Raw genomic sequence first — 24,056 nt, forward strand, 5'->3', positions numbered from 1 at the left:
GCAGATCAACTAAGTACAATAACCTGTACCAATAACTTTATTTAGAAAACCAAATAGCATACATGCAAACAACATCCTGGGACAATATAGTATGGTGAAACCTGTTTCATAAAATGATTTCTTAACATTTTTGGAAAAAAGGGGAACACTGCAAATATTCAGATAAAGCCAATTCATGTGTGTTTCATGGAAAGGTATTATTGAAAGCTAAATATTACATTTGGAGAATATTTTAAAAGAGATAAGGAGTTAATTGTGTTTATAACTTTGAGTTTGGCAGAAATCTACGAAAGAGGGCAGAGTTTTCATTTGAAGATCTCTTCTTAATTATTTACTTGATTAATTAGCAGGATACTAAAAAAATGTCTTCCATGTACACTTCAGTATGCTAAGTAGGAATGTAGAGATGATGTGGGATTCTTACCTGGAGGAAGGTAGCTAAATTCTAACATAACAAACCCCTTATATTACTTAAGCATCATGTTTCTTCTCTGATGTTTCCTATCTGAGAGAATGGCACATCTTCTACTCCCCTTCCAGGTCAGGTGAAGTAACAGTGCTGATGTAGAAGCTGGAGCAAGTTATCAAAAAAAATTTAGCTAAAATTTGATAAAGTTGACTATACTCAATAGATTTTCAGTGTAGACAAAACAGCCTTATATAGTTTTTGAAGAAGATGCCATGTAGGTATCTTCTTCTTTCACAGCTAAAGAGGAGAAAAGTCAATGCCTGTTTTCAGAGGTGCAAAAGACAGGCTGACTCTCCTTTAGGGGCTAATGCAGCTGGTGAATTTAAGTTGAAGCCAATGCTTATTAACCATTCTAAAAATCCCAGGGTCCTTAATAATTATGCTAAATGTGCTTTGCCTGTGCTCTATAAATGAAACAGCAAAGAGTGAATGACATGCTGTTTACAGCATGATTTACTGAACATTTTGAGCCCAATATTGAGACCTACTGCTTAGAAATACAGACTCTTTTCAAATATTACTGCTCATTGACAATGCACCTGTCACCCAATGATGGAGATATACATGGGGATTAATATAATTTTATCCTTGATAACACTTCTATTTTATAACCCAAGGAAGGAGTAATTTCAACTTTCAAGCCTTATTTAAGAAATACATTTTATAAAGTTATAACTGCCATAGATAGTGATTCCTATGATGTATCTAGATAAAGTACATTGAAAACCTTCTGGAAAGGATTTACCATTCTAGATGCCATTAAGAACATCTGTGACCCAGGGAAGACGGTAAAAATATCAGTGGTAGTAGGAATTTGGAAGAAATTGATTTCAACCATAATAGATGACTTTGACAGGCTCAAGACTTCAGTGGAGGAGGTAACTACAGATGTGGTAGAAATAGCAAGAGAACTAGAACTAGGAGTGGAGCCTGGAGATGTGACTGAATTGCTGCAATCTCATGATAAAACTTGAACAAATGAGAAGTTGCTTCTTATGGATGAATGAAAAATGTGGTTTCATGAGATGAAATGTACACCTGATGAAGATGTTGTGAACATTGTTAAAATGACAACAATGGATGTAGAATATTACATAAACTTAGTTGAAAAAGCAGCGGCAGGGTTTGAGAGGATTGACTCAAATTTTGAAAGAAGTCTATTGTGGTTAAAATGCTGTCAAACAGCATTGCATGCTATGGAGAAAACTTTTGTGTAGAGTCATTTGTTGCAGCAAACTGCATTGTTGTCTTATTTTAAGAAATTGCAACAGCCACCTCAACCTTCAGCAGCCACCACCCTAATCAGTAAGCACCCATCAACAATGAAGCAAGACCCTCCACCATCAAAAATATTACAGCTTGCTAAAGGCTCAGATGATTTAGCAATAAAGTATTTTTTAATTAAGGTATATACATTGTTTGTTTCAGACATAATGCTGTTGCATACTTAAATAGACTACAATATAGTATAAAAAACCTTTATATGCACTGGGAAACCAAGAAAAAAAATTGTGCAGATACTTTATCAACAAAAAATTTAAATTTTTTGTTTTATATTTTAAATTTATCATTTGAAAAACCATAAAACTAGCTACTAGATTTGTTTTTGGATAGTCTCTTTTCTCAGTACTCTGTGGCACTTTAATGATAATCTTTAAATTATCTTTCTTTGCTGATGTACAGATTTTAATACATTACACTTTTCTTTGTTATCCAACTTCCCATTAATTAGTCCTTTATTATATGTATAGTACAGAAAAAATTACTAATTGGCGCTTCCAGAGGTTAGGCTCTTACCCTTTCAGATACTGGGAGACAGAGCACTGTCTTCCTCGATGATTACATTTCAAATAGATGACTCCTAGGCCCTTGAGAAAGACATTTTCAAGTCGTAAATCTGGCAAGAAGCTGGGAGAAGATTTAAATCTCAAAAGGTGGAGAAAGTATTTAAAAGTTTTCTAAAGTAAATGCTCTCTATTCAAGCTGAGGGGCTTGTGTGGGTCAGTTATTTTCACTTTGTTTCATATCACAGGCAATATCCTTTACTGTGTTTTGCAAATTTTGTTTTTATAAGGAGCAAAGAATTGCAGAATGGGGAAATCCATAAAAACATGTGACCTCCCATAGAATTACTCAGGGTAGGTAACCTCAGTTTACTATTAAAAAGGTAATAGATTATCAGTAGCCTTCTGTGGAAGGTTTTGATAGAAAAAGTTTTACATTACTCTGTGACCATGGACAAATAATTTTAGGTCTTTGAATATTAATCTCTTTTAAATTCATAAAATGGAGATAATAATAGCTTCTCTATCAAATTTACTTGCCTTATGAGGATAAAAGAATACATGGAAATGTTAGGTCATTTTTTTCAAAGGCTGTATAAACACCCTTTGCTGTCAATATGAGACCCAGAAATACTCATCTCTCAACACAATATAAGATTCTTTTTTCTCACATAGTAGTCACATTTCAGTCGTCCTAGGATAGGATTTTACAGTTCTCAACCTTTGGCTTCCATCTCTAAGTCTAAAGCAGCTGATTCAATTTTGTCATCACTAGGCAAGAAAGAGGGAAATAGGCAGGAGAATGCAGACACATTTCAGGATCTGAACTAGAATAAACACACATCGTTTTTGCTCATCTCTCATTGGCCAGAACTTAGTCAATAGCCCCTTCAAGCTGTAAAAGAGAATGGGAAATGTAGGCTCTACCCAGATGTCTATCTGCTCAGCTGACACTCATGAGTTCTGTTATTAAAGAAAGTAAAGTGGATAGGGGTAAACATCAGCAGAATCCACCCCAGGAATAAATGAAAAGAATGATCAAGACAACAGAAACTTTGTGAAAGGGACAAATTGGGTAGCACAAAGTAACTCAAGACAATGGAATAGGTTATTGAAGTACCAAAATTTAGTCAAATTGATAGCTAGTTCATTTTTAGAAAACAAAGCCTTCCTACTTTCTCCTCAGGCTTTTTAAAACAAAATCTTTAAGTGTCTGATATATAAAATTGTATTGATGGTGTCCAAACAGTGGTTACAAAATGATCTTACATTAAAAACCTGTGTAGCCAACCAACTATTGTTCTAATGCTAAATATGTTTAATGGGTAAAAATGTTTTGTATATGGTCTGTGAACCTAGTAGCATCATTTCTCCCAGGATATTGCTGAGTTTTCAGAAAGCTCTCCATGTTATGTTTTAATTCTTGCAAATTGCTTGCCAATTTAATACAAGCTGCATCTAAACAGTAAGCAATTGCTTATGATAATGAGTGCAAACTAATTTGCTAGAATATGTTAATATTCACAAAGCAGTTTTATACTGCCCGCTGTTTCAAAAATACTGCTCTCTTGGTTAAATGTAGCTTTTAGACAGCATTACTGTTAAACATCTGACTAAAATCATCATTTCAGTAGCATCTACCCAAAAGTCATATGACTATGACTTCAGTATTCCAAGGAAGCAAGAGAAAGTTATGTCATTCTTTGATAAATGATCTAGAAGATTTGAGAGCAAAAGGAATCACTCTTAATAATTAATTTTAATTAGTGATTGATAGTAATAAGCAGACTATAATGTGTTAAAAATGGCCTCTCTTTCTCATGAGTCATAAAACTTAATTTAAATAACTTTGAAAACACATGGCATGCAAACTTTATTTGAATACAATAACCCATTTAAAATGAATTAAAATTTTTAAAATGACCCTAGAACTGGGAATTTTTAAGTTGGAAGCCTACTTCACCCCTGAGTGTTCTATCCTTTCTGTTTTATAGGTTTTTCTCCACCATTTTCACTTCAGAGCTTAAGGACATATGTTTCAAATGTGAGGTTATTTTGAGATTGGGGACCTGAGTGTTCAAGGATCTGATGTGCAAATTGGAACCACATTGTAATTTTAGTCTAGGAAGATAGAATTTTGTGAACCAAATACAAAAGAATAAAGATTTGACACTTACCTGCCCCGGGTCTGATTTGGTACTTTAATCCGTGCTCTAATGTTTCAATCATTTCAACTTCAAAAATGATTCTCATACATAGTTATAATCTTCACATGGGTGGTAAAATGTAAAGATCTCGATACAGAACCTCTTTCTTTTCTTTTTCACTTGAAAATCCATTTCCTTTGTTAAATTTAATTGGCCAAAGAACTTCATGGGTTAAAAAACTTGTATTGTTGAGTTATAAATCTTACAGATACCCACAATTGCTTGTCAATGTAAGTGGCCTAACTTTCCAGTTTTTGTTTGTTTGTTTTTTATAACTGTTATTATAAACGTATGTGGATAAGCCAGGAATGATGACTTATACCTGTAATCCCAGCGCTTTTGTAGGCCAAGGTGGGTGACTTGCTTGAGCCCAGGAATTCAAGACTAGCCTAGGTAACATGGCAAAACCACATCTCAACAAAAAAATACAAAAATTACCCAAATGTGGTAGTGTGCGCCTGTAGACCCAGCTATCTGGGAGGCTGAGGTGGGAGGATCTCTTGAGTTCAGGAGGTCGAGCCTGCAGTGAGCCACGATAACACCACTGCTTTCAAGCATGGGTGACAGAGCAACAGAGCATGACAGTGTCTCAAAAAAAAAAAATAATTTGAATAGACAAATCACAGAAATGGCCGAACTTTAGTCTTACTGCCATCTTCATAGGCTGTTGGAGAAGGTTTGAGATAAGGAATGAGTAAACAAACAAACCAAAGTTATATTTTTTTATTTCTTTTGCTGTTACTGTTTCTACTAAGCATAAACCACCACTTAAAAAATTGAGAAATGAACAAAGAGACAATGTACCAGAATCTTTGGGATGCAGCTAAAGCATTGTTAAGAGGGAAATTTAGAGCACTAAATACTCATATAAAAATGCTAGGAAGATCACAAATTGACACCCTAACATCACAACTAGAAGAACTAAAGAACCAAGAGCCAACAAACCCAAAAGGTAGCAGAAGACAAGAAATAACCAAGATCAAAGCAGAACTGAAGGAGCTAAAGACACAAAAAACTCTTCAAAAAATCAATGAATCCAGGAGCTGGTCTTTTGAAAAAAAATAATAAGACAGATAGACTGATAGCTAGACTAATTAAAAAAAGAGAAAAGAATCAAATTGACACAATAAAAAATGATAAAGGGGATATCATCACTGACCCCACAGAAATACAAACAACCATCAGAGTATACTATAAACATCTCTATGCAAATAAACTAGAAAATCTAGAGAATATGGATAAATTCCTGGACACATACACCCTCCCAAGACTAAACCAGGAAGAAGTTGAATTCCCAAATAGACCAAAAACAGGTTCTGAAAGTAAGGCAGTAATAAATAGCCTACCAACCAAAAGAAGCCCAGGACCAGATGGATTTACAGCTGAATTCTCCTAGAGGTACAAAGGGGAGCTGGTACCATTTCTTCTGAAATGATTCCAAATAATTGAAAAGGAGGGACTTCTCCCTGACTCATTTTATGGGGCCAGCATTATCCTGACATCAAAACCTACCAGAGATACAACAAAAAAAAGAAAACTTCAGGCCAATATCCCGGATGAACATTGATGCAAAAATCCTCAATAAAATACTGGCAAACCAAAGGAAGCAACACATCAAAAAGCTTATCCACCAGGATCAAGTCAGCCTCATCCCTGGGATGCAAGGTGAAATCAACATACACAAATCAATAAATGTAATTCATCACATAAAAAGAACTAAAGACAAAAACCATATGATTATCTCAATAGACGCAGAAAAAACTTTTGATAAGATTCAGCATCCCTTTACGTTAAAAACTCTCAATAAACTAGGTGTTAATGTAACATGTCTCAAAATCACAAGAGCCATTTTTGATAAATGCACAGCAAATCTTATACAGAATGGGCAAAAGCTGGAAGCATTCTTCTTGAAAATTGACACAAGACAAAGATGCCCTCTCTCACCACTTCTATTCAACATTGTATTGGAATTTCTGGTCAGTGCAAACAAGCAAGAGAAAGAAATAAGGGGTATTCACATAGGAAGAAAGGAAGTCAAACTGTCTCTGTTTGCAGACGACATGATCCTATATTTAGAAAACCCCCATGTCTCAGCCCAAAATCTTCTTAAGCTGATAAACAACTTCAGCAAAGTCTCAAGATACAAAATCAATGTGCAGAAATCACAAGCATTCCTATACACCACCAACAGACAAGGAGAGAGCCAAATCATGAATGAACTCCCATTCACAATTACTATAAAAACAATAAAATACCTAGGAATACAGCTAACGAGGGAAGTGAAGGACCTCTTCAAGGGGAACTACAAACCATTGCTCAAGGAAACAAGAAAGGACACAAACAAATGAAAAAGCATTGCATGCTCATGGATAGGAAGAATCAATATCATGAAAATGGCCATACTGCCCAAAGCAATTTATGGATTAAATACTATTCCCATTAAACTACCATTGACATTCTTTACAGAATTAGAAAAAACCATTTTAAAATTCATATGGAACTGACAAAGAATCTGTATAGCTAAGACAATCCTAAATGAAAAGAATAAAGCTGGAGGCATCACATTACCTGACTTTAAACTATACTACAAGGCTACGGTAACCAAACAGTAAGGTACACACAGACACATAGACTAATGGAACAGTTTAGAGATCTCAGAAATAAGACCGCACATCTACAACCATCTGATCTTCGACAAACCTGATAAAAAGAAGCAATGGGGAAACGATTCCCTAATTAATAAATGGTGTTGGGAAAACTGGCTAGCCATATACAGAAAATCGAAACTGGACCCCTTCCTTACACCTTATATAAAAATTAACTCAAGATGGATTAAAGATATAAATGGGCTGGATGCAGTGGCTCACACCTGTAATCTCAGCACTTTGGGAGGCAGAGGTGGGTGGATCACCTGAGGTCAGGAGTTTGAGACCAGCCTGTCTAACATGGCAAAACCCTGTCTCTACTAAAAATACAAAAATTAGCTGAGTGTGGTGGCACATGCCTGTATTCCCAGTTTCTTGGGAGGCTGAGGCAGGAGAATCACTTGAACCCAGGAGATGGATGTTGCAGTGAGCCAAGATCACGCTACTGCACTCCAGCCTGGGCGATAGAGGGATACTCTGTCTCAAAAATAAATAAATAAATAAAAAGGACAAAATGTATTTAAAATATAAAATTTTAAAAAAGTTAAAAAAAAAAAAAGACTTAAATGTAAAACCCAAAACTGTAAAAACCCTAGAAGAAAATCTAAGCAATACCATTCGGGACTTAGGCATAGGTAAAGATTTCATGACAAAAACATAAAAAGAAATGGCAACAGTAGCAAACATTGACAAATGGGATCTAATTAAACTAAAGAGCTTCTGCACAGCAAAAGAAACTATCATCAGAGTGAACAGACAACCTGCAGAATAGGAGAAAACTTTTGCAATCTATCCATCTGACAAAGGTCTAATATCCAGAATCTACAAAGAACCTGGACAAATTTACAAAAACAAACAAACAAAAAAACATTAAAAACTGGGCAAAGGCATGAACAGACATTTGTCAAAAGAAAACATTTATGCTGCCAACAATCATATGAAAAAAAGTTCAACATCACTGATCATTAGAGAAATGTGAATCAAAACCACAGTCATATACTATCTCACAGCAGTCAGAATGGTGATTATTAAAGAGTCAAGAAATAGCAGATGCTGGCCAGGCTGTGGAGAAAGAGGAATGCTTTTACACTGTTGGTGAGAATGTAAATTAGTTCAACCGGTGTGGAAGACAGTGTGGCAATTCCTCAAAGATCTAGAACCAGAAATACCATTTGACCCAGCAATCCTACTACTGGGTATATACCCAAAGAACAATAAATCATTCTATTATAAAGATACATGTACACTTATGTTAATTGCAGCACTATTCACAACAGCAAAGACATGGAACCACCCCAAATGCCCATCAATGATAGACCGGATAAAGAAAATGTGGTACATTACACTATGGAATACTATGTAGCCAAAAAAAGGACTGAGATCATGTCCTTTGCAGGGACATGGATGGAGCTGGAAGCCATTATCCTCAGCAAACTAATGCAGGAACAGAAAACCAAACACTGCACGTTCCCACTTATAAGTGGGAGCTGAACAATGAGAACACATGGACACAGGAAGGGGAGCTCACCACACCGGTGCCTGTCAGGGAGCCAGGGGGAGAGAGCATCAGGATAAATGCTAACACATGTGGGGCTCAATACCTAGGTGATGGGCTAATAGGTGCAGCAAACCACCCTGGCACAGGTTTACCTATGTAACAAACCTGCACGTACTGCACATGTATCCCAGAACTTAAATTTAAATTTTAAAAAATGAGAAATGGTTTTATTTCTGATAAAGATAGAATGACACAATTTATGATAAATAGCAAAATATCACCAAGACACTTATTAAGTGCAGTCTTTCTTATGACATTAATACTACATTTTTCTACATTTGTGAATTTATGTGACTCCTTGTTAAAGGAAATTTGCATTTCATAGAATTTTTAATAAACTAAGATACTAGAACTTATCTAATCTCTTTTTTTCTTTCTTTTTTCTTTTTCTTTTTATTATTATTATTATTATTATTATTATACTCTAATCTCTTTTTAATACTGACCTTGAATAGTCCTAATTTCTACTATGTGATTTGTGCTCTGTATTTATCCAGAGATTTAATTCAAGAGACAAAGAGATAAGACATTTATCTCTTGGTATTTAAAAATGCATCAGTTTCCACTAAAAAAAAAAAATATTAACAAGTGACTTTCCGTTTATATAAGTGGATCTACACCCTGCTCCTGAAAACCATTTTGTGCCTTTTTGCCTTTCCTCATCAAAATCCTGCCAACAAAATTTGCCCTTATCTTTTCAGAACCATATTAAATTATATCTTCTATGAAAATAATTTGGGAGTATTTGGGAGACAAGTGAATTCTCCAGTTTGCTTGAAGTACGGGGTTGGTTTGTATATGAAGTAGTCCAAGTTACCATAAATTCTTAATTTGGGAGACAGTCACTTAATCATTGAAGGTCTTTGAATAGAGAAGCAATTAGCAATACTATTTCAAAAAATAAACTGATGTTAGTTTGTAAAATAGATTTAAATTAAGAGGTAAGAAGGTAGCAGGTCAGTAAAGCAAGTCAGTCAGTAAAGTATTTATTAGAAAACTTATTTATTTATTTATTTTTAATTTGATGCAGATGGTATTAAGAATGGAAATATGAAAGACAAATTCAAAAATGAAATCTGGGCCAGGCACAGTGGCTCACGCCTCTAATCCCAACACTTTGGGAGGCCAAGACGGGTGGATTACCTGAGGTCAGGAGTTTGAGACAAGCCTGGCCAACATGGTGAAACCCCATCTCTACTGAAAATATAAAAATTTGACAGCCATAGTGGCACACATCTGTGATCCCAGCTACTTGGGAGGCTGAGGCAGGAGAATTGCTTGAACCCGGGAGGCAGAGTTTGCAGTGAGCCGAGATCACACCATTGCACTCCAGCCTTGGTGACAGAGTGCGACGCCATCTCAAAAAAAAAAAAAAAAAAAAAGAAAGGAAAGAAATGACATGTGTTTGGATGGGTCATGATAGTTGAGAAAAAGCTGGATTTCAGAGCTATGTCACACCTTTTTATCATCACCAGGATCTAGCATGCTGCTTTATACATAGTAAATGCTTAATTAATATTTATTGAGTATACAGATGTTTTTATTCTTAAATTATACTATTTTATTGCCTTTGTATTCTGTCTCCAGCAATATATTTCTGCTGTTGTCTCCGCATTGTTTTTTGTTGATTTGTTTGTTTGTGTCAAAATGCCCCACTCATTAATTTGAGTTAGAGTTTTTCCCTGCCACCTCTCTAAGCCATCTGGCTTTTAAACTTTCAAGAAACTTCTAAAAATGATCTATGCTAGGATTTTTTGTCTTGTTTTATTAGAAGAGATATGAGTCCTTCCTCCATAATTACCACCATCCCCTGCCTTTTGAATCATCTTTTTCATTGTAACCACAATATTTCATGCTTTTTTTTTTTTTTTTTTTTTTTTTTAAGAAAGTGTCTCACTTTGTTGCCCAGGGTGGAATGAAGTGATGTATGTGATCACAACTCACTGCAGCCTTAAACTCCTGGGCTCAAGTGATCCTCCAACTTCAGCCTCCCAAGTAGCTAGGACTACAGATGTGTGCCACCACACCCAACTAATTAAAAAAAAAAAAAAAAAGTTTGTAGAGACAGGGTCTTGCTATGTTGCCCAGGCTAGTCTCAAACTCCTGGCCTCAAGGAATCCTTCTGCCTTGGCCTCCCAAAGTGCTGGGATTACAAGTGTGAGCCACCATACCCAGCCCAAAAAGTCTGACAATTTCTACACATACAAGTATTTGTTTACACTAGTTTCCCTCTTAGATTACAAACTTATGGAAGGAATTAGCTCACACTAATGTGAAGAAGTTCTAATTACAAGACAGGGAAAATGTATTCTGACTTAAGACTATGTATCTACATGGTTTTAAGACTGGAAAACATTTCATAAGAATTTCAATGATATTTACAATGACATATTCTGATCAAAGAATTAAATGAATGAATAAGTTATCTGTCTTTTTGGGTGAACTGATCCCAGATTTGACTACTCTACTTAGGCAATTTCTATTTTAACTTGCATTTTTAGAATATGTTCAGTTTAAAGACTTAATAGTGATTTATTTACAAAGAGCTCTGCATTAAGCAAATTTATTAGGTAGAACAAAAGTTAAATGTCTTCTGCCCACCTCTAAATGCTCTCCTGTTTTTATAGCCAAACAAAATCTGAAACTCTACTTCATTTCAAGAGCTAGGTGTTTCTCAAGCTGCCTCTCTTGCCTAAATTCCCATGGCCAAGAATCTTATTCAAGATTCTAAATTGTACACTGTAGCTCACACCCACAATCCCAACACTTCAGGAGGCCAAGGCAGAAAGATCTATTGAGGCCAGAAGTTTGAAACCAACTTGGGAAACATAGTGAGACCTTATCTCTAAGAAAATATTAAAAAATTCGCCAAGCATGGTGGCCATGTGCCTGAAGCCCCAGCTACTCAGGAGGCTGAGATGGGAGGATTGCTTGAGCCCAGGTGTTTGAGGCTGCAAATCGGCTATGTTTGAGCCACTGAACTCCAGTCTAGGTGACAGAAAGAGACTCTGTCTCAATAAAAAAAAAGAGAGAGAGATTCTAAATTGCTCTTCATGACTAATATATTTATCTTTAAAAATTATTTTGAAATTTTAGATTTACAAAAAAGTTATAAAAAATTAAAAGAGTCTTCTCGTGTCTTCATTTAGCTCCCACAAGTGTTAACGTCTCATATATCCAGAGTACAATGATTAAAACCAGGAAATTAACATTAATGTAGTATTATTAAGTAAGAGTCAGACCTTAATCAAACCTTGCCAGTTGTCCCACTAATGCCCTCTTCTGTGGTCCACTATCAAAGCCAGGATGTTGCATTTCATCAAGTTGTCATATCTTCTTAGTTTTCTCTAATGTAGGACAGTTCCTCAGTCTTTCTGTGTTTCCTGCCCTCGACTCTTGATGAGTGCTGCCAGTTATTTTCTAGAATGTCCTTCAATTTGGGTTTGTTAGATGTTTTCTTATGATTAGATTGAGACTATGCATTTTTGGAAAACTAAAACTGAGACGGTGAATTTTTGCCAAAAATAGCACAGAATGTTGCAGTGTCCTTTTCAGTGTGCCATATTTGGAGAACCTGAATTTGATATGTCTCATTACTGGTGATGCTAGCTTTGATCACCTGGTTAAGGTGCTGTCTGCCAGATTTCTCTGAGTATTAATAAATCATTAAAGCCTGAGGACTAGCAAGGTATATCCAGCTTTTCCCTGTAAAATATGCAGAATTTTGGACTATGTTATTCAAGCGAACTGTGAGATCTGGTGCTCCTTTTCATGTGATCACCATTACCAGATTGAGGAGTCCCCTGACTCTTCATAATACTTGTTTCTTACCCAGGTATAACTAAGTCGACAACGGTTTTTCTTATCAGGATAATTTAGGCAATCTGTGTCCTTATCTGAGATTATTGTATCAGGTGAAATCATTCCAATTTCTTATATAGCTGCAGATACTCCATCTTGCTGATGGATGTAGGCATGGGATGGATCACACAAATAAATCCTTGCTATACTTGTTTCAGAAGCAGGAGTCTTATGGTATTCATCATTGAATCAGTGGTCCTGACTTAGCTTGAGGAGTGTATTAGGTCATTATTAATAATTAGTAAGTGAATTAAAGCACATAATTTTTTATAAGGACACCTAGAACTAAAGCAAGATCGCTTTCTTCAGGATGCATACTTTTTAAAACGGATATTTCAATAAAAGACAATTCTCATATATTATAATAGTTCAAAAATTAAAAATAAGTTCGTGGATGTTGAAAGGAGAGAATTAACCTTGGCTGGAATGAATGTGGGAAGCATGACAAAAGAAATCAAGGTGCAGCAGAGAAGCCTAAACCAGCAGAAGTAAAAGTGACTTTGAGAAGAGAATGTGTATTGCATTTGTGAATGCCTAGGTAATAAAGTTAGAGCTTAGTCTGAGATAATTTCTGAGTCAAAAACTAATACTCCCTTTTGTTCCAGTCCAAAATAACTAGTAAATGGTTTTAATGAGGGCCTAGTCAGGTAAAGAATGACTTAAGTATAGCAGATAGGCAGGAAGAAGATAAATGAGTAGAACTAAGATTAGGAAAGAAACAAAAGTTAAGGTTCTGGTTTTAGCCTAAAATTATTACAAATTTTATTGTTTGCGTGGTCCCTTCTATTTAACTATGTGATGCAAATAATTCAAAATAAATACCTATTCTTTTGTGTTAAGGATTTAATTCCATTGCTAAGGACAAAAAAAAGTGTCACTGCCAAAAAGTCATAAAGCCTTTCTGGTGTAGAATAAAAGTGACTATGGTAATAATAAGGAAAATTTGTCTTCTGCATCTTTGGTCCACAATTTAGAAGCTTCAGAATAAGCCAAAGGCTGGAATGGCTGCTTGGAGAGGATGTTTACAATAAAGCATTACAGATACTTCACACCTTTTAAAGATTGAGGATAGACTCTAAAAATGTCAGAATGTGAGTGAATCATTTCTGTTAAGTGTCATTATAGAAACTTTCCCCAAATCAGACTAGGGAAGCATCATTAGAAAAACTCTAAAATGATTGAAATGAGACCTTGATTTGTGAATTATAATTTATTTTTCTAAATAGTCATTAGTCATTCGAGCTTAGCTTTTTGTTGTATAGAAAAAAAAAATCACTAAGAATAGAGTTAAGTACAAGCCTGCACGCATCTGTTTGACATTGAGAAGACACTTGGTTTCTCTGCGCCTCAGTTTTGTTATTTGTAAATTGAAAAGTTTACTCACTTTTCTCCAAGAGTATTTCAGCAGTAAGTCTATGTTTATGTCAGTTTTTTTTTTTAACCTGGACATTTTTTAGACCATAATTACAGTAAAGAAAATTCTTGACTCTTGAATCCTAATGAAAGCCATTTTCACAATTAACCTTTGAAATAAGTAAGTTGAAGGACATTGCTAGGCAACTACAACTTGTACCGACCAGCTAATAATTTTAAGAGTTTACTGGGAACATACACACTTAGGTTACGCTCTTCAAAATAAGATTTTTCTTAAAGTTCCTGATGATGTGATTCTTTTTCTTCCTATCCCTGCTGCCTATAGCTTTAATACAAATTGATTACTGAGTTACTTGCCAGAGACTTTGTAATAAAGTTCACCTACTGCTGGAGGGAGCCAAGTTTCAGAAGGGAAGACATAAGCATTTGATGTTCTTAGGATTATTGGTTGTGGGATTACTTTGCTTTGTTTTATTTTTAACTCTAGATCACTTTGCTGTCTTTATGGAATTTTTTCTAATCTGATTGGCAAAAGGTCTACTACTTACTTGTTTTTCTACTCATCCGGGTAACCTGGACCAAGAGCCTTTTAAGCAGTTCCCAGGACTTTGAATTTGATCTCAAAACAGTTTGTCTCACTGGGCAGCTCAAACTATTGAACTCAACTGTTCCTGGAGGGGATACTTCTAAATGACCCATTTTCCAGGAAAATAATAAGTAGATTTTAAAAGAAAATATATTGCAAAGATACCACTAAGTGGACCACTTATTGCATACATTTTTAAAAATAGTGTTCATTGGGTTGAACATTATTTCAAACTATTCAACTATTTACATGACTTTGATCTAAAAAAAATACATATACACACATAGATTTTTCTTATCATTTTTTTCTGATAATTTTAAGGTTTTCATTAATCAGTGCTTTTAATATTATCACCTTCTTAAAAAAAGTTTAAAAATCCAAAATAGATGATAACATGGTTGAATACCATATATTTGTCAAATATTTGACAAATACTCATACATTTTTCATTTCTTTATGGTTAGAAAATTCAAATCCTCTCTTCTAGCCATTTTAAAATTTACAATACAATAATATTAACCATAGTAACCCTACTGTGTAACAGAACACCACCATTTGTCTGACATCTCACACAAACTATTTTGCCCTGATATTTACCTTTAATGAACAGATCTTATCTGCTGAAGAGAAAAGGCTGTTTCTGAATTTATATTCTTAGCTCCTTTCACACAGTTGGCACTTATCAGCAAACCAAGAGATAGGAAGGCTTAGAAATGTTTTCTATGTTAGTTAATGCCCTTATAATGTCAGAAAAAAAGAGAATAACTTATTCAAATCAGCACAATCTCTGTCAATCATTGATCATTGATTACGTAGAGTCATAGTTTTATACCACACCAATGAACATCATTAACACCTCATTCTATATGAATGGTGCCTATTTGATTGTCCGGTGTGCAGTCTTTGCTGCTATTGGTGGTGTTTCTGAATAAATGTCTAAGATATTGACAAGATAGGTCAGCCATGGATCTATTTACATTTTAAATAATTATTTCACTTATTAGAGTGGTGTACACTTGTTTTTAGAAGAATGAATACTTTATTTTCATGTACCACACTCTTTTTATAAACATCAAAATGTGATAAAATGTATTTATGAATATATAATTCTTTCTAAGATATAGCAATTTTATTAGAGAATATAGAAAATATAGAACATTTATTAGAAAAACATTTTTATTACAGAAGAGTTTTGGGCCAATAGGTAGAGGTAAATTCATTTTTTATTGAAGCGCATAATTACTATTGGAATTATATTTGAGAGAAATGATTCTTGACCTCATTGGAATCACAATAACTTTTAGTTATTTCATTTTCTCAATTGTTTTATTTTGATTAAAATTTCTTGTTGAGTAAACACACACAATTGTTTTTTTAAATGGTATCTTGGCCGGGCTAGAGCCTAATCTCATATGGGCTGGCTTACTGAAGAGGAATACTCTTCTGCTTTCAGACTTCCCATGTCTACCGTGGAGTCTAGCTGGTTCACCCTCCTCTGATCCCCTTAAAAATTTGGAAAACATTAATTGTTAATACCTAATGAGTCCTCATGGACACTGGAGGTATGACAGTGTCTGATTTGCAAGAGTTCAAGAATCTTTTGGATTAACTTGAACCAAATTTATGATTGGTGTTTGGTGGAATAGTGTGTGGACAGTGATCCTAGACAGTATCACTTTCATGAAATTCCAATGCAAGAAAATAGTGTGCTCACAAGTTTGAGTCTCCCTGTCTTGCTCAATTTGCATTTGACTTAATAAGTAGTCAGCAACCTATTTTTTAAAATTTAATAATTTAATTTTATTTAATAAAAAATTTAATAATTAAAAAATGCTGTAGTCTAGAGTTTTGACAGAACATACAATTTGCTGTATATGACAAACTTCCCATTGTTCTCTTTTTTGAAATTATTTATTGTGTTTTGTTTTTATTGACATATTATAATTGTACACACTTATAGTGATGTTTTCATACATATATATGTTGTGTAAAAATCAAATCGGTATGTTTAGCATATTCATCATCTCATATATTTATCATTTCTTTGTTGTTAGATCATTCAAATCCTCTCTGCTAGCTATTTTGAAATTTACAATATAATAATATTAACCATACTCACTGTACTGTGCAACAGAACATCAGAACTGATTCTTCCTATCTTACTGAAACTTTGTATCTGTTGACCTATGTTGCTGTCTTGAATATCATCCTTAACTATTTCCATAAAGCTTTCATTATTTGGGAATTGTCTAAATTCTTCTGGACATTTTTTGTTTCGACCTGATTGAGAATATGGGACCTGTGCCTAAACCATTTCTGAGACATGTCATGTTTCTTGCCTTCTTTCATTTATAAAGAACATATCCGTTCTCTTTCTCAAAGATGTGAGTAAAAAGCTAATTCTCCAATCTCTTTAGCTAGTTATAACATATTTGCCAATTCTGTTGTCTGCCCCTCCCACCAGAAGTCTTAATTTATGATATAAGTCCATATTTTCTTTTTCTTTTCTTAGCATCTTTGTCTTTGCACCCTTACATGCATATGTAACATTGAGGGCTGTGTCTTACTTCTCAATATTAGTAATTATTGTAATTAATTTTTAAATCTAGAGGTGGTTACATATTATAGGTAGAAACTCATTACTTGATTCCATTAATTTCTCCTAAGATGTTCACATTTTCTGAATTTTTAATATGCCTATATGAAATTTTAGGAATTGGAAACCTATAGTGCTCAGCTTCATGAAATAATTCCTTATGATTCTACAAAGAACTTACAATAATTCAGAAGGAAAACAAAGTGTATTTACTTGTCATTGTTTTAGTGATTGTTAAGATTCTGTTTCATCAGTTTAGAAATGTTGCCCTAATCTAAAACTCTTTTTGCATATAATGTGGTCTTCTCAGTGCTTTTGCTTTTTATGAAGCTGAAGCCAAAGATTTCCTCCATATAGGTAGAAATTCTCCAGAAAATTTCAAATTAACAACAGCATCTGGAAAAGGTTGTAGGAAGAATAAAGGTTCCCCTTACTTATAAATGCTTTGCTTTTAATATTCATCTGACTACCTGGCTTTTACTGTAAACTTTCACTGAAGGAAGTGTTATATTCCTGTTGCATTTATTAATAGAAACGTAATTGCCTGAATGTTTCGTTTGGCTACAAGATGACATTTGAAGAATTATAGGCTTTTGAAAAGTAACCTTTTATTCATATACTTATGTTATGAGTTAGAAGCTAATCTACTCCAAAGTTAATTATGTTATTGTTCATTTAGCAAGGATCCAGAGCAACCAATAATTGAGCAGACCTGTACATGCTGATTGGTTTTCTTTTTCAGAAAGGTTCAGTCTATGTAAGGGAATATGTTAGCCTTTGCAGAATTGACGTGAGGCTGAAGTGGGCACACTTAGGCAAGGGACAGTTGGCAAGAAAGAACAGGAGGGGAGAGAGCCCTATATGTAAATAGCATGTTCAATAAGATCTAAAAATATTCCCTTATTATAACATCACAGGCAGTTTAAACAAGAGATACGGGAGCCCATGTATATTTTTTACAAACATTTATTGGAGTGTAAAGTATGTTGACATTGCTAAATTTGTTTCTGATAGAGCCAGCTTTGTTAATGAATTTAGAGTGAGTAATAGAGGCTTGCTGCACAGCTTAAATGTGGAGATTGCTGAAAACCACTTTAAATTTCAGTCATTCATACATTCAGTGATCTGATGGATGTCAAGGTTAATTTGCAGTAAAATCCATTAGTAGTCATGGTACTGATGTGGTAGTGCTTGCCATATAGAAACATGCATAAATAATAAAGGTGACACATTCTTCTATGTTCCTCTCTATATTGGAACTGTGATTAAGATGTACTGCCACTGCATATTTAACTCACTTATATAGTAAAAGAAAACATGTTTCTGTAAAGATAAAATTTTTAAAAAGCTAGCTGGCAGTTTTTTTTGTAAGTTTGTTCTTTATTTAATGGTCAAGTGATTTTTTTTTTGCATTATGCTATAAATCTTACTATGCTGGATGTTTTATGGTGATGAGCTAATATTCTTTTTCTCATGAAAGCTCCCATGTGATACAATTTAATATTCCTTCCATTGTCAACTATTACTGAACATAAATAATGATATGATGAGTTTACATAAAAGTCCTAATCCATGCTATGAAATATTGAAAAGATTAATAAAAATTACAAGGTAGGAATGTCATTTTTGAAAGTCACTTGATTTGGACATAACTTTGAAATATCTTCAACTTTTCTGAAGGCTTTCATATTAAAATAAAACGATGTTACAGTGTTCATTATTTTATATTTTTACAACACACACAACTGCCCTCACACAGGACACCTATTCTCTCTAAAATTTATTAGGCATTTATCACATACCAGGAAATGGGCTAAATGTTACTTTGTAATATCTCATTTAATTCTGATAGAGCTATATAAGATAGTGTTGCTATCCCCATCTTTTTTCAAATAGGAATCCCAATACAGAATAAATGGCTACCAAGGTCACATAGCTGGTAAATGACACAGTTGGAATTTGAACCCAGATCTCTCTGAGTCTAGAGTTTACATTCTTAATCTCTAAGCTATTCTGCTTCAGTAAGTACATCATGTCCTTGGTTCAGAAAGATGTGTGTTAAAGGAGGTAGATTTTGAAACTTTAAGCCATCTAACCCACTATATTTGATTATGAGAGTAATTTTCTAGCTCAATGAAAAGAGGGCTTTAAGAATATAGGAGATTTTGTAAAGTTTGATGCAAAGTTAATTAAAAAAAAAAATCCAGGGTGCTTGTAGAAGTATGTAGAAGAGAGATGAGGAAGGACTGGATATCTAATAGTCTCGCTTATTATAAAATTGGGCTGATTGGTACAATACAGTGCACTACCGTGCATACAGAAGAAAAACTAAGAAAGACTGCTCTCTGGATATATCTGGTGGGAAAAAAGGAAACTAGAAATAATGACAATGTTTGACAAACAGTAGTTGCAATTTTTTTGCTTTGTTTTGGTGAAACCTAAAAAACTGTAAAGTCATTCTAAACAAGACAGATTAGCTAATCTCATTCTAGTCATCAAGTTTTAGATTCATTGAAAAAGGTTAAAATCTGAGATGAAATCAAATCTTGAGTAATGGTATTTGTATTGTGACACTTATCTTACTGAAAGTATAAACCTTCAAATTATTACCCACAAGTTCTGTAATTGAGCTAGAAACTTTTCGTAGTTCCATAGGTTTGGGAAGTGTACCCCAATTAAATGTTAATCTACATATATTAAATGTTCTGTCATTTTACATTTAGATGTTATTTTTCTCTTTTTAAAAGTATTGTGAGGTGAGAAGAAAGTCTATGATAATGAAGAGCAAATGTCACTTTATGGATATAAGACATTAGAATATGATAACAGTTGGCCTTGATAAATTCAGACTGACATCCAATTAACTTTTTCTTGACTGCCTGGTTATGATAACAGAAATATTTCTGTCATAAATATATATATATATACTGGAATAGGAGTCAGGATATGGGTTTTATACCAACTCTGCCAATTAACCAAGTTTGCAACTTTAGATAGCATGTTAATCCTTATGACTAAATTTCCTCAGATATAACATGGAAGTAATGTCTGCCCTATGTTCCATACATAAGTAGATAAGATTTTTTTAATTGTGAAAGTGATGTTTAAACTTAAAAATTACTATGCAATGTTGTTTTATAATGCTTACCTCACACTTATAATTCTTAAACCATCGGAATTCTTAGATATGTGTTGTTTTATATCATTAAGTGGCATCTGTTGTTTTGAATATTTTTCTTATTTCACATAATGTATATAGTCGTTAGAGAACAAAGCCAATTTAAAAAAGGAAAATAAATTAATTATTAAGTATCAGCACTCAGAGGTAACCACTACATCCTCCTTTTAAAGCCATGTCCACTTTTTTATGTTCTTGTCTTATTTTTATCAACAATGGGCTTCACTAGAAAAGTTAATACTTAATCATTTGCAAAAGTTACCGGGCAGAAAAATATTTCTCAAATAGTGTTTGCCTATAAAGATTATGATGAACAAGCTTCTGAGGATGTAGAACATAAGTGGCTCAGGAAAGCCCTGGGATTTCTGATGTACACTCTGTATATTCTGAATTTTCTTTGTGCACTGACTGGTGCTTTTGAAATATGGCTTACCTTTTCTCTCTTGAAAGAGATAAACTATTTTCATGCATTGGTATCCGCAAAAATTAATAGAGAAGAGCACAGCCTCTATAGCTTTGCATTTTAACAGCATTCTTGTTTATCACTTTTGCATTCAATTTTCTCCTAATTTTTTTCTTGGAAGAGGTTTATATACCAAGGCCTATTTAAGCATCAGGTACACTAGGCATATTGCAGAGGTCTTTGGAGTTTCTCAAAGGCCTGTGGAAATGTCTGTAACAGAAAACAAAGAAGAGTTGCTTCCAAAAACGGCCACAAAATCAATATTGTCAGCTGTTTAATTAAATATACACAAATGTGATAGTAGGTCAACTCCATTTAACTGGTAAACTTGGTAATCATAGCAATTCAATGTATAGTTTTCTTGAAAACATACTGCTGTACACACAACTTTTACACATAAATGTTACTGTTGGTACAAGCTATTTTTCTATAAATACAAGATGTTTTGTGGCCTAAGTTTTCATATTTTTTCTTATTATGTATGATCATATATATATGATCAAATCATATATGATCTGCTGTCTGCAAGTTAGAGAACCAGAAAAGCTAGGGGTATCGATTATGGGACTGACAACTGGAGAAACAATGATTTAGATTTTAGTCCAGGTTTGAAGGCATGAGAACAAGAAGCTGCAAAGGCAGGAAAACAACAATGTCCCATTTTAAGCAGTCAGGAGAAGAAAGAGGGAAAAGCCAATCTTTTTTCTTTCTTTTTTGGTTCTATTCAGGCCCTCAAAATAATAGAACCAAAATGGGTGGCCATTGAATGATGCATTGAGGTAAGACTAGTGCATCAAATGCTCTATTAGTCCGTTTTCACACTGCTATAAAGAACTTCCCTGAGACTGGGTAATTGATAAAGAAAAGAGGTTTAATTGACTCACAGTTCTGCATGACTGAGGAGGCCTCAGGAAACTTACAATCATGGTAGAAGGGGAAGCAGGCACCTTCTTCACAAGGCAGCAGGAGAGACAGAAGTGTGTGTAGGAGGAAATGTCAAACACTCATAAAACCATCAGATCTTGTTAGAACTCACTATCATGAGAACAGCATGGGCAAAGCCGCTCCATGATCCCATCACCTTCCCCCAGGCCCCACCCTCAACATATGGGGATTATGGGGTTTACCATTTCAGATGAGATTTGGGTAGGGACACAGAGCCAAACCATATCAAATGCTGAATAAATTTGTTTGAAAAAAACTCTTTTCATTTAAGCTGGATAATTTACTGACAAGACCACCATAAGGTAAAATTTGAACACTCACAGAATGAGTCCGTGACATTATTCTCAGTGCTATGAGGCTTGTATTCACCTTGGGGTGGCAGAGGATGCAGGTCTTTTTATGATTCTGAATAGTTTGACCGCTACTAGATGTTGTTTGTTAGACAAAACCTGACTTCTAGGGATGAGATCTATTATCTGTATTTTCTTGACATGGCTACTGGGGCTTGTGGCTATTCATCCATTAGTTATCTGTCACATGTAAGTAGATCCCTTTTCCATAAAAGTTAGATTCCTAGCACATTTATTGCGACTTTCTCCACTGTGCTGTATGACCCTGTCACATCTGCATGCAGCTCCTGTTTCAATACCAAGTTGATATGTGCTGATGTTGCTTTTTGGAAGCATCCAGTCAATGTTTTCTACTAAACTATTTCTTAAAAACTGGCAGGAAGAGATAATGCCTCATTACATTCCATTCTTGTCCAACTCAATGGAAAACACAGTAACCTACTATTTGTTCTGAAACACCTGCTGGTAAATTTAATCAGTGTATTAAAAACTGAGCTACCTCTCCATTTCTTTTAAAACAACTTGGTCCACTTTCTTGAGCACATTTGATTGAAATCTATAATTTACTTTGCCATAGTTTTGTGTGTAGAGTTGATACTTTACTGATATATCAATATAACATGCCTTGCTAATGTGCAGACTTGATGTATTTGGACTAATTGGTTTTGGTTTTTGTTTTCCAGCTGGGACAACATATATCTTTAGCAAAGGTGGTGGACAAATCACGTATAAGTGGCCTCCTAATGACCGACCCAGTACACGAGCAGACAGACTGGCCATAGGGTTTAGCACTGTTCAGAAAGAAGCTGTATTGGTACGAGTGGACAGTTCTTCAGGCTTGGGTGACTACCTAGAACTGCATATAGTAAGTACTTTTTGAATAAGATTCAGCTTTTACTTTTTACTGTTAACTTTTTGTAAAGAATTTGTAATTTTGCCTCTTGGATGCTTCCTTCCCCTAGAAACCAGTACTTTGTTATAGGAAATACAAATACAATCTAGAGGAAATAAGACCATATACCTATTGCTGTAGTTAATCCCATGCTTTACAATGCACACTTTTTTTTTTTTCTGGAGTGTAAATTCCTCTTAATTCTGTGTTCAAAATAATTTTTAAAAAATTTTTGCAGTGATTTTAGTGTCTTTAGGCAGACTTGCCAAATTAATAAAGTAAGTTATTGCCTAGTAGATACCATACCATCTGGCTGGAAGCAGGAGGTTGTAATACTGGTGACATCCAAAGATCTGGATTGTCTTTATTTCTTTGCTCACTAGAGAAAGTACTTATCTGAAGCTACATGAAATAAAAGGAAGGAAAGGATACTTTAAGGATATTTGGGGATGTGAAACAAGATGGCAAAAAGATTGTTTCTGTGCCATTTTGTACTCATTTTGATACGTAAGTGTCAGGAAAATACATTTTAATTCATAATTACCACTTACATCCTGGGCCCATTCTCTTTTCTCTAAAGTTGTAAGCCTCCCACAGTAATTTACTCAGCATATAATAGATAGCAAAGAATAGTCATGAATGAAAAGCTTCATTTTCCTTTGAAAGTTGCCATAATTAACTTTAGAGTTCAGGGACACTTATTTCTCTGCATTTTAAAAATTATTAATGAGTATGGTTGCAACTCTTTAAATCTTCATTTTCTTGCATTATTTGTAAAGAAGCACAGTGTCTTTTATTGTTAAGAGATATTAATATTTTATTGATACATCCAAAAAATCATAGTGTGTCACATATTCAAAAACTTTTCTAAAGGGTTCTTATTATCATAGTTCTTGGTCTAAAGTCTATCTTTTGGAAGATTTCAGAAGAAACATGTAAGTCTCCCCATCCTCTTTTTTATCCTTGAGGTTCAGTTTATTTCCCATGCATTAAGCGACCATGGAAGTTTGTTCTATTTTGTTTTGTCTATCCCTATGAATTCTCCTTCTGTCGGTACCCACTCTCCAAAGGACATTTGATTAGGTCATCATGTTCTTTCCCATTAGAAAGTGGTCACTGGGTACCAGTTCTAAAATCATTAAGAAAAA

At 34.4% G+C, this 24,056-nt stretch overlaps 1 protein-coding gene across 33 annotated transcripts in view; it reads left to right on the forward strand.

Moving 5' to 3' along the window:
* NRXN1 (neurexin 1) overlaps positions 1 to 24,056 on the forward strand; it is a 1,133,558-nt gene that overhangs the window by 778,339 nt on the left and 331,163 nt on the right. For all 33 annotated transcript variants that reach the window (XM_063648738.1, XM_063648746.1, XM_063648747.1 and 30 more), the window contains one exon: positions 22,700 to 22,881. In XM_063648738.1, the coding sequence (XP_063504808.1) occupies positions 22,700 to 22,881 (182 nt within the window). The remainder of the gene's footprint in view (positions 1 to 22,699; positions 22,882 to 24,056) is intronic.

Source organism: Pongo pygmaeus, chromosome 12, assembly GCF_028885625.2.
Source record: "Pongo pygmaeus isolate AG05252 chromosome 12, NHGRI_mPonPyg2-v2.0_pri, whole genome shotgun sequence".
Classification (NCBI taxonomy): Eukaryota; Metazoa; Chordata; class Mammalia; order Primates; family Hominidae; genus Pongo; species Pongo pygmaeus.